We start from the raw sequence: 12,777 nt of genomic DNA, 5'->3' as shown, positions 1-12,777 counted from the left end.
GTGGAACATTCTAGATAGTACATTTGGTAGTGATCACTATCCTATCAGGTTCCCTGTCCCATGAATCATATATGATTCATGGGACATATTTTGTACCAATTTTTGTACGTTCATGAATCACATATGATCAAATATAGAAGCAAAAGACATTGGGAACTTTTTTCCCCACTTTTGCCCTACTAGCGGACACAAACGAAACTTATAAAAGTTTTTAGATAATGTTACGGAATTTACAACTGTGTATTTTTTATTCCCATAACTAATGGGAAAGCTGAGATAATGATATTTTCATAATTAGTATTTTCTCTAATGATTTTATTAATAAATCATAATGTTTGTTTTTCTAAACGGCTATAACAGTTAAAACATGTTTGGCATGGCACTGAACCGCTTCCGAGGTAGGAGGGGAAGGTACTCAGATAATAAAAAAACCGGTTTCGCTGCGTACGCGCAGCGTTCGGTCGCAGTTCTCCGTCGTCTGTCGTCGCGATCTGTGCGTTATTTGAACCTTCCCGTTATCTTTTGTATTATTGGAAATCACCAAGAATCACCAACATTTTAACAGTGATTATATGCTAGATATTATTAACATTTATAAATGGGGCCTAGAAAGGAAATAGAATTTCGAAAACTTAGACAGATTTGATGACAATGAATTCCATTTTTGGTCATTTTTAACAAAATATCAATTTAACAATATTAGATTAAACACAATCTTTAAGAGTAAGATCACAAAAACCTGCTACAGTTTTGGGCATATATCTTGCAAAAATAAGGACTGGAGAACTAAATGAGCGATTGGCAACATTGTTTAAAATATCTAGAAGAACTTTCTTCTAGAAGCTGTGTGGCTACGGCACTAAAGAATTTAGCCACCCTCTCTCTTCCCGTGGGTGTCGTAAGAGGCGACTAAGGAACTTGGAGCTACTTGGAACTTAAGAAGCCGACCGATGGCGGGATAACCATCCAACTGCTGGCTTTGAAATACACAGGCCGAAGACGGGCAGCAGCGTCTTCGGTGCGACAAAGCCCGTACTGCGGTCACCAACCCGCCTGCCCAGCGTGGTGACTATGGGCAAAACACATGAGTTCACGTTATTTTTGGCGTGAACTTGTGGAGGCCTATGTCCAGCAGTGGACTGTATAGGCTGTAATAATGATGATGAGAAGAACTTTGGAGAAAAAACTTAGATTAGCGAGACAATGTCTGACGGAAGACTTCGTCCCTCTTCATACTGGGATTTATCATTCAACTAGAGAGGAAGTTGTAGCAAGGAATCTCACAATTCCAAATATTTTTTTATTGAAATGAAGGTCAAAACGCTGTTCTTGTTTTAGATGGGACATACATCTATCTGCAAAGAAGCATGAACTTTTTATTTCAAAGAAAGACTTATAGTCTTCACAAATACAGGAACTTATTGAAACCTTTTTTAGTAGTATGTTCAAATGGACATATAATCGACGTTTATGACCCATACGCAGCAACAACATCCGACGCGACAATTCTACGTCACCTTTTGTTACCTGAATCTGAATCTGGACTGCAGTGGTATTTCCGACCAGAAGACGCATTGATTCTTGATAGAGGTTTTCGTGACGCCATAACTTTCATAAAAGAGTGTGGATTTCAAGCGCACATGTCACCCAATAGAAGATTTGGCGAACAGTTAACCACCATTGAAGCAAACAAATCTAGATTAGTTACAATATGCCGGTGGGTGGTAGAAGGTGGTGGTTGAAGTGCATCGACATCCAGAGATGATAGAAAATAAAACGCTCATAAGAGGCCGAACCCAATCCGGGCAAGTGCGATTGAGATAATACTACACGTATATTTTAATTGAGCCCACGAGAAATGGATACGAAGGATTGCAGGGATACTATTGCTCGTGTATCCATGGACGGCGAACGGTAGGTTGTTGTGCGCCTATCGCATGCATGGTATATTAGCTTTCTTGGGCTAGACATGAAGAAAATATTAATCTCATGCCAGCTGCCTTTTTGGATAATATATTATATCTCATGATTTGATATATTATCCAAAAAGGCAGCTGGCAGATTATGACTCATAATAAACTACTATTTTTGTTTATATTCTTTCACTTGTATATGTCCTCCTTGAGTGCTGCTTAACTTAACAAGACTATAAACCACAACCTCTTAAGTTTGCCATTTCAACCGCTATACCAAGCTAGTCGTCAAATAACACAAAATATATCTACACACAGTACTAAACATTTACTTAGTGTACAAAACATTAAAATAATACGATCACCATAACTGAATTATAAATGTAATATTTCGATATTCCCATACGCCACAATAATGCCTCTTTGCTAAGCAAAACTATAGGTTAATAGCTTTCAATTGAGATATGTTTCAGGTTTGTCCGCCGTGGGGTATTTTTCCATAGTAAAGGGCCCATTGTCATTTGCTTGAATTTTTTTTATGGACGTATCAGTCTAAATACGGTATTTGGTATTGGACGTGTGGGATACATCGTCAAAATAGAAAAAATGAAAAAAACTGTAGTGATTTATCATATATATTTATTTATCAAAGTTATTTTCCAGCCTGAAATTAAACAAATTTGTACGAAATCAGTCTTTATTAGGAACAATATTTATCACGAAGTTACTAAAAAATATAATAAAAAATTGAAAAAAAAAAACAGCATTTGGCCTCAGTGTGTCTCATTGAAACATTTCAAACAAAATGTTTTGTTTTACATTTTACACATTCGTTGTTTACTTTTTTTAGCTAGCAAAGGATTTCTTTCGGCCTTTTTGTTAGCATAACAGATGACACAACGCCTCCTTACGAGTTTTCCATCTCGCCTCGAAATCTGGGTTAGAGCGTGTCTTTCTGATGATTTTGAAGGCAGAGTGGATATTCTTGCTGGCTGTTTTTTTCATGACCACGTTGCCAAGCCAATGACGTGTCATTGCTTCCTGTACATCTAAAACCGAAATTGAAGAACCGGTAGCCTCTTCGAAAATCACTTTGGTATTCACTATAGCTGTTTGAAAAATCAAATCATAAGCTACTTTTTTATACCACGTCATACTTTTTCTTAGAGGGGAATGGTAACTGCTCAGTTGATCTGCAACATCAATGCCTTACTTAGCGTCGTTGTAATCCATAACCATGTTTGGTTTTTTTGATTCTCCTCTCCAAGATGTGACATCCGTCATTTCCTTACCATGGCAAGTGGAAATCATCAATACATCACGCTTATCGTGCCACTTCAAAACAGTTACAAAGCTGTCCATTTGCTTAGCAACGACATCACCTCGTTTTAGTTTTTCCGAATGATATCTTTAGGCAAATTTACTTTGTTTTTACGCAAAGTTCCACATAAATCTGTATGTCTATCCTTTAGGTATCTAGCTAGAGCTACCCCGGTTTAGTAGTTGTCGGCAACAATCAATCTACCTTTATTTAGAAGTGGAAGACATAGCCTTACCACAACATTCTGGTTTATCCAATCCTTCAATAGCCGATCCAGATCCCGCATGAATAGAATAGGACCATGTATAACCATTAGTAGAACACATTTTGTAAATTTTGTGCCATTTGTTGTCTCTGGTTTTCTTTTTGCACAGATAATTATATGAATCAAATATGATTCATGGGACGTATAACGATCCGATACGTTATGATACGCTCATGAATCATATAAGCGTCATGATTTTTTTAAATTGTTTTAGGGTCGTTTCGTCACTGTTGCGATTTCATAATAACTTAATAAGCCCTTAAAAATATCAAAAATTATGTATTTGCAAAAATAACCCGGGACATTATTAGTGCCAAAAAGTTGATTGTATGGGGACAGGGAACCTGCTATTATTACTTGTTACCCGTTAAGATGTTACCCCCAACTTCCACTTCCACCCCTGCTAAAATATAGGATGTCTGGCGCCAACTGGGTCAAGTATAAAAAACTGTTGGAAAATAAAGTTCGATCATTACCTCAAATCACTCCAGAAAATCTTAATGTGTGCTACAAGGAGTTTTGTAAGGCTGTTTCAGATTCGGCTGATTTAAATATTCCCTTGAAAAATTCAGCAACCGGTAAAATACCATCTCCCCCCTGGTGAGATAAGGAGTGCACAGAGATGATAAAAGCTAGAAAAAATGCAGAAAAGGATTATAAACAAAATATGACAGATAGCAATTTAATAAACTATCAGAGAATTGCTGCCAAGACAAGACGTGTTTTCCGAAGGAAAAAGACTAGCCGTTGGCGTCAGTTCTGTGCATCCCTCTCACCAGACACCAGCTCCAGTATAGTTTGGAATCAAATAAATAGATTTAGGCACGGTCTCTCTTATCGAAATTCACCCGGCATTTCTGAAATTGTAGCAGGAAATCTCTTTGATAAAATAGCTCCTCCATTTGCTCCAAACCTCGATGATCTCTCTCACACAGATCATACCTTTTTAACATCATCGCATGCCATAGATCATCCTTTCACTATGTTTGAGCTCCAGTCTATCCTCTTTCGTGTCAAAGATTCAGCTCCGGGAGTTGACGGTTTCCCTTACTCTTTCCTGATAAAGGCCGGCAAAATTGTTTTAAAATATTTTCTAAATTTAATTAATGCTTTTTTTTGATTTTAATTACATTCCTAATGATTGGAAAACTCAAATAATAATACCTATTTTAAAACACGGAAAACCACCTGAGATAAGTGATAGTTACCGCCCCATTGCTCTCTCGTCTACTTTTTCCAAAATATTCGAGCATCTTTTAAAAAACCGTCTGGAATGGTTTGTAGAAAAAAACAGTTTACTTCCTTCCTCCCAGTTTGGTTTTCGAAAAGGTCTATGTACTACAGACAGTTTAGGCATTTTTGTTACTGACCTCAGAATAGCTTTCTCCAGGAATGAATATGTGTTGGCCGCGTTTCTTGACATTACGGCTGCATACGACAACGTGATTCTTTCTGTACTCAGGTACAAGCTACAACAGCTGAGTATCCCAGAAAAGATAGTACGGGTACTATGCAGTATTTTAATGTGTAGAGAGGTCATGCTACGGGTCCCGGGTCAGAACCTCGGTACACGCCTTGTATGGAAAGGCCTTCCTCAGGGATGTGTACTCAATCCTATCCTGTACAATCTTTATACTTCTTCTCTCCATCTCTCGCTTAACCCTGACTGCCAAATATTACAATATGCAGATGATCTAATTTTATACATTTCTTCGACCTCAATCTCCCAAGCTTCATCGTCATTACAAATCTCCCTCGACTCACTATCACTCTGGCTGGAAGAGAGGGGCCTTCAGTTGTCGGCTTCAAAGAGTAACGTTGTAACATTCAGCAGGAAGAAAAATATACCTCTAGTAAGTCTGAAGATTGAAGGTCAATCTATCCCAGTTTGTGATTAGGTAAAATTTTTGGGCTTAATTTTAGATTCTAAATTAACTGGGATCAAACACATAGAGCACATAATTAAAAAATCAGAACGTAACTTAAACATAATAAAGGCGCTATCTGGAGTCTCCTGGGGTTCTCACCCATTTACTCAAAAACTTTTATATCATGCCATAGTCAGAAGTGCCCTGGACTACGGCACCTTCCTCCTAAAACCATCAAATAAATCCTCTCATAGAGCTTTAGACTCCTTACAGTCTAGGGCACTTCGTTGTGTCCTTGGGTGTATGAGATCTACCCCCTTTAATGCACTGCAAGTAGAGTGCGGTGAACCACCCCTCTTTATTCGTTTTCAGTTTTTGTCTGATCGTTTTTTACTCCGTGTAAATGCTCGCTCCGATCATCCACTTAAGAAGAAACTTGAGTGTCTATACAACCTCTGCCTTACCTCTTCCTATTGGCATCATAAACAGACTCCACTTTTAATTAATAGTTTAAAAAAACTGCGCTACGTAGAACAGGACTCTCCTATCCAAACATTTCCGAAACTGTGTTGGCATGAATTTCCGTATGAGGTGATAACATATTCAGCTAACGTGATAGTCAACCTTGGCTTCGCCAAAGAATCCCCCCATAATAACATCCTTTTTACTTCAGAGGTAGCCACTAGATGGAATAACAGCCACTTATTTTTTACCGATGCATCCAAATTGACAGAATTAGGAAAAACAGGTGTAGCTGTCTATTACCAAAATTCGAAAATTGCCCTACAATTTCAATGTCCTCCCCATTCATCTGTATTTACTGGTGAGTGTATGGGTATATTAGAGGCTTGTCTATTTATAGAGAGCCATAATATATCTAGCGCTGTCATCTTTTCTGACTCAAAAAGTGCCCTGGAATCCATTATTATCAACCCTATTTATAATAAATTAAACAGTGATATCATCTTAAATATTAGAAACTCTCTACTCAAAAGTTCAAGTAAAGGCCTAAACATTACTTTAGTTTGGATCCCAGGACATTCAGGCATTAGAGGTAATGAGGTAGCGGATTCTCTTGCGAAGCAGGCTACTTTCCATCAGGTGGACAATAAATACTACAGGTATCAAACTTACGACATCCTCAATCTTCCTCAGAGACAAGCATACCAATCTTGGCAGAACGACTGGGATAAGACGAACAAAATAAAAGGAAGATTTTATGCCTCATTCCAACCCATTATTCCAAGAAAACCATGGTTTTCAAAGTTCAAGAAATTGAATAAAAAATCTGTCTCTATTTTATGTAGAATTCGTTTAGGCCATTGCTGTACCCCAGTCTTTCTAAATAAAATTAGAATAAGAGACTCCTCTCTGTGCGAGTGTGGTTTTGAAGAGGGGTCCCTCGACCATATTTTCTTCGCCTGTCGTAACAACTCATTCACTATATACAATCTTCTTCCTGAATTGAACATCCCTCTTCCTATGAATGTTTCCTCTCTACTAAACTTTTACAACAACCCCGAATTGGTATTTCTCATATCCAAATTTATTAACATTAATAACATTAAATTATAATTTTTATGAATTTGAGGCAAAGACTGTATGCTATTTATTGCAATAAATAATTATATTACATGGTTAGATATTAATAATTATATTACATTTTGTAGAGTAGAATTATGTTTAGACCCTACCCTAGATGTATAACTCCCTGATAATTACTAAAATATTTGTTATATTTGTCTGCAGGTAACAAAACCCAAACAATTTCTTGCATCAAAAACTAGTTTCCTCCGTAATTTACATAATCTCATACTTGACACTGGCAGAATGTTGCACAACGAATAGTTGCGACGCTGACATGCCATAAATTAAAGAAGAAGAAGAATATTATTAAGCCATAGACGAAAGTAAAATTCATTTTATGTTCAAATATTAAACGCTAACATATCGCTAAAATTATTTCAAAACCTAATAATATATTGAATATTTTTGCTAATTAATAGAGGTAGAGAATTACGGAAAAAAAATTATTAATCGAGCATCGAGCATAAAAGGCAACAAATTTATATTTCGTTTATGTGAAATGGTCGGTAAAAAAGACGCCAAAAATAAAATTTGCAACAAAATAGGCCGCCTGTGTCTAAAAAAAAGTCGACCCTATTAATATTATTGTCATATTATTTGTATTTACTATGAATAAAAAACCTGGCGCCGGCGGCACACTCTCTAACATCTACAAAAAAGGACTCATAACATTGTACTCCATGAAGCTCTCATTGGGTAATCCGAAGTCTCATCCTAAAGTCTCAAATTTTTTTCCTGGGAACTACAGTAAACGTTTATGCCGTTGCTATGTGGTATACTTTAATATTATATGGGATAGCGTTAAAAATGTTTAGGATGAAATTGATATTCAGAAATATTCATAATATAAAATAAAACCTTTACAATGAACACTACCATAAATGATTGACATTTGCAATATTTTGTAAGCATTTTTTGCGCTCAACATAAAAAAAAAAACAATAACAAATCGCTTTACGGTAATATTATTTAATAAGTTATAATTCGTGAAAATTTAAAATATAGTTAAAGAACATGGCCTATTTTATCGTTCATGCTGTTCATATACTCATTCACCTCAAAAAATATTCTAACCACATCCCTATTTGCCTATTAAAAAAAGATATTGAAATGTCATATTCGAAAATATTAGTTATCTGTACTCTCGGAATTCCTATTTTAGTAGTTTTTATGTGTTTAAAATGATAAATTGATATTTATTTTTAGTGAAATAAATAGTAAATGGAGTTTTACAAATGTCCGCGAATGTGTTGTAAAAGTGAGTAATAAATGCGTAAAAAACGTGAATTACGATTGACAGCGGTTTGTGTACCAAATAAGACTTCTAAAAAAACGGAATATAGTAAAAAGATGAGGTAACAATAATCTCGTCCTTTTTGAAGTGACTTGAAAAAGCTTACCGATCATGTCAATGCTTGTAACAATCGTCTTATATTTTTCGGAATACAATTTCGGATTATTTATAGTTCTGTCAATTGTTCTGTAAACTACCATGACGCGTATTGGTGTTTTTAAGTAAATAATATTTATCTATTGTATCTGTTTCATCATGTGAATTTTTCTTTACTTTCTCTTGTTACAGTAAAACTGTTAGACCTGATGATATCAGTCCCCCCGCTGACGATGGCAGTCCTCATGAAGATAGTTCCCAGCCTGAGAATGACGGTGAAGGTACCCGTTTTTGAGAGAGCCTTTGTACCTATAAACTTACCAAAGAAGAAGAAAGTAATGACATCATAAAAGAATACGTTTAATTTTACAGGAACTCAACCTCAGAAAATAAAGACTGGAAAAAATATTAAGAAGAATTTAGGAAAAGGTAAAAAAAAGAGCTCTAGCCACAAGACTGATGTAGCTCAGACATTGGAAGCCAATGGACCACTAGATAAGAACAAGGTGACTGCAGAATAAATTTCAGCAGCCCCTATGGCTATATACATACATGCTATGATTTAATTTTCCTCGTTCCAGACTTCAGCTGACGTCATAATGTCTAACGTTCTCATTTACAGTAGTATATTTATGGTTAATAAATTCCATCTTTTTAGGTGGCGGAACTTAGTCATAGTTCTGATCAAGAGCACTTTGGACAAGGTGATGCACCTGTTAGTAATTAAATTGTTTGTTTAATTCCAAAGGTAAACTTTATGTATTTAATATTATAGTATTTACATTGCTTAGTTCATATGTGAACCGTACATTATGTTTATCTGATTCAGTTTAGGATATGAACATGTTTTTAATTTATCTTTATACCACAGTCTATATAGGTTTTTTATGTTTTGAAAAAATGGGTGATACAATATGAATTGCTATAGATTAATGTCAGCTTATCTATTTAGCTCTTAATTTAACTCTAGTTAAGAGGTAAATTACCATTTCAAATCAGTTCAAAGACATCATTGGGGAAAATAACAAAATATTTTCAATAGCACGTATTTCTTAAAAGATCGCGTTAATCTGTAATATCTGAAATAAAGACATAATATCTTGAAGAAAATTCTTGGCTGAGAATATGTTTATTCAATGTGTATACGTGCCTCGACATCTAAGAGACTTCCCAACTGAGAGACTGATTTTGTATTAATTCGTTTGGCACAAATTGTGCTAATTTGTAAGAGCAAGGTTACAAACCTATATGAAACGACGTAGACGTTTTAAACCCTAATCAGACAAAATCCTCTGTGTATTTTGCTTTATGCTTAAGTATAAAAATATTTATTTAACAAGTTCTTTAAACGCAAGCTACAGCAAAATAGGCAGAGTTGAAATCTGCTACTTTAAGTAGTACAGTATGTATATCTTTTCTAAAAGATAAATCTCGGAACATCTATTATCTGACAAGTGATAATTAGAAAATATATTAAAATTAACATGTTGATTGTTAAGTCATGTTTTATGAAAAAGATGACTTAGTGAAGAATATGTTTAGTTTAGCATATGAAGTACTGAGTCGGTATTATTTATTTACACATAGTATATTTACAATTTACAAATTATTGTTTTATTTCTAAGTTTGGTTTGGTCTATGAAATCTCTTTAATTCATTTGGAATAATTGAACTATTTTTTAAGTTCTTAAGTTTGTCTCGTATGTCAAATATTTTAGACAGACATTCTCGATTTAATAGGCTAAACCAATCGTGTTCAGACTTGTTTTTAGGATTTCTTGTTGTATATTTAGGCTTATTGATTGTGAGTAAATGTTTTGTATTATCCGACATGAGTGAACTGCTATTATACTAGCTATTAAAGTAAGATCCATAAAATAACATGTTTCGAGAGACTTATGATACATGCGTTGGTTGCTAAGATTTTATTAAGCATTATATACATACACTATCAAACATTATATACAGTATTGTCTCTAGTTTAATAGCAGACCACAACTTACATTGGGCCAATTGTTGAAATCATCTGAGATCATTTTGAATGTGACAATTATTAGAATGTTTTGGTAAGCACATGGATAGTCGGATATTTTATACCTGTGGTAAAAAAGATGTTATGGTTAGGATAGAAATTGCATTTATTGAATGATGGTGGTGCTTTGAAATTTAGTCTGTGGGACTGCCTGAAACGAGTCTGAAACTCTTAGATTTAAGTCTAAGGATAGACGTTCAATAAAACTGAACGAACATTCGTGTATTGAGCTTTCCACATCCTATAGGGTATTATTTCGATAGAAATCTTAGATTTGTTAGTGATATATTTATATGCATTTTAGGAATCTCAAAACAGCGAATGTTCTTCACTTTATATGTATTTTTGTAAATTTGTTATATTGTTATACCTAAATTAAGCTGGAATGACTAACAAAAATTGAGACAAAACCTTAATATACTCGATTGGTGATAAACTGTCGAATTATCAGCATAATACACGTTACATTCCATTTCAATAACACAAACGTTCGAAAGCATACGAACCGTTGACATCAGTAGAGAATGGAACAAAATGAAGACTTTACAATTTGCTTATTACCCTGGCTGAAACATAGACAAATATGTTGCCACAATAATTGATTTTAACTAAGAAAATATGATCAGAACTTATGTGCACACGTTCAGCGGACATCGCTGTTTCAAGTGGTTGCCTAATTAAATAATAACGTATTGTGTCTGACTACTTCGTAAGAATCAGGCACGGAATGGCCAGAGACGGGTCGTCTCCTGCCTTTGATGTTATATTAGCAAACAGCCGCCGATGCGGTAACATACATAATATTATAAACATATATTATTGCTTGCTTATTTAAATAAACACGATGTTGTAGCGTTTAGAATTTTAACTTCAATGTATTTTCATTTGTTTAAGAATTATGTGTAACAACGATAAAAGCATGCTAGAGGTTTGGTTATATTTCATGGGAAGGTAAAGTTTTTATATTAGTCGGGTTTTAACTAAAGGGCACTTATTTTACATTTACTGTTTACTTAAATGTTTGAATATAAAAACTAAATGCCTTTTATGTTACCATACTTTACTTTGCTGCTTAAATATACTTATACTTTATTACATATTTAAAATGTAATATTAGCTATGATTCCGAGAAGGAAGTAGATTTTATTTTTCTCTTAAAACCATAATTCACTATAGTTTTAGAATATTCAACAGTGTAATAATTATTACCTTTTATCCATTTTATAACTTGTTTGCTGACAATGGTCTCTTAATATTGTCAACATATATTAACTATATTAGAAAATATTTGTCATGTAATACAATAACACTTTTCGTAATTGAAGTAGCAACATGGAACTGTGGCTTTTTGAAAACACTTATAACTTAACTACATAAGCCTGCTAAATAAATAAAATTATTAAAATGTTCATAACACTATTTTAGTTCATGAACAAAAAAAAATTGGATGAATTTAAATTGTAAAGAGTTGTATTTGTCTTCAAATAAAACGTTCCATTATTAAACTTTGTTTTATTTCAGTCTTTTAAATCAAAACGCTTGTGTATTTCAGATATAGATGTTCCTTCAATGTTGGCTATATGATTAATGACTACTTGAGTGGCATCTTTTACATCATTGTACTTATGCAAAAGTTGAACTTGAATAGGTTTACAATTTTTATGACACAACAATTGGTCAAGTCGATTTTCTACTTCTAAAAGTTTCAAGTACAAGGTTTCATTGCTCTTATTGTTAGACATCTGAAAGTAAATAAAATAATATTTAATAAACTTAAGATATTATTTTTGTTTAGTCTGGTAATCAATAACTCCATTACTTGTTATTGTTGTATATAACTTCAAAAAAAATCTTGCATTTGTCAAGTATGTAATCGCGTTAATGTTTTATCGAGTCAATAGATAGTTAATTTGACTGATTGACATTTTTTTTTAAATAACTGTGCTCGCAAACGAAAAAAAAACACCGACTTCTATTACATCGACAAGTAATACAACGTAAGTAGACGAAAAAAATTAACGAGCGCACTAGTCGTCACTACGATTTTAGAGGGTTTTCCTCGATTTCTCTCGGGATTGTATCACACACCATACCATTCCACACTTGGGATATCTACCTACCAACAAAAAAAAAGAATTATCAAAATCGGTTCATACACAACGAAGTTATCCCCGAACATATATTAAATATATATACGGTCGAATTGAATAACCTCCTCCTTTTTTGAAGTCGGTTAGTAAATTTTAAAAACACTGACCTGGTGAATTTTGTATCTCCTTATATTCTTAAATATAATAATTACATAAATCAATATAAAATATAGCCTATCTTTCAAGTTGGATCAAACTGCACACGGTGTGCAAATTTGATTAAAATCGGTTCGGTAGTTTAGGAGTCCATC

General features: G+C 34.1%; 1 protein-coding gene across 1 annotated transcript in view; it reads left to right on the top strand.

The window, feature by feature from the left end:
- Positions 1–9,468, top strand: part of LOC123654312 (constitutive coactivator of PPAR-gamma-like protein 1) — a 29,281-nt gene extending 19,813 nt beyond the window's left edge. Inside the window, exons 17-19 of the mRNA XM_045590224.1 lie at positions 8,537–8,625; positions 8,717–8,850; positions 9,003–9,468. Coding sequence (XP_045446180.1) covers positions 8,537–8,625; positions 8,717–8,850; positions 9,003–9,071 — 292 coding nt within the window. The 3' untranslated portion in view covers positions 9,072–9,468. The remainder of the gene's footprint in view (positions 1–8,536; positions 8,626–8,716; positions 8,851–9,002) is intronic.
- Positions 9,469–12,777: the final 3,309 nt, after the last annotated feature.

The sequence above is a fragment of the Melitaea cinxia genome, chromosome 6 (assembly GCF_905220565.1).
Source record: "Melitaea cinxia chromosome 6, ilMelCinx1.1, whole genome shotgun sequence".
NCBI lineage: Eukaryota > Metazoa > Arthropoda > Insecta > Lepidoptera > Nymphalidae > Melitaea > Melitaea cinxia.
This window is presented reverse-complemented; position numbering and strand designations above follow the sequence as displayed.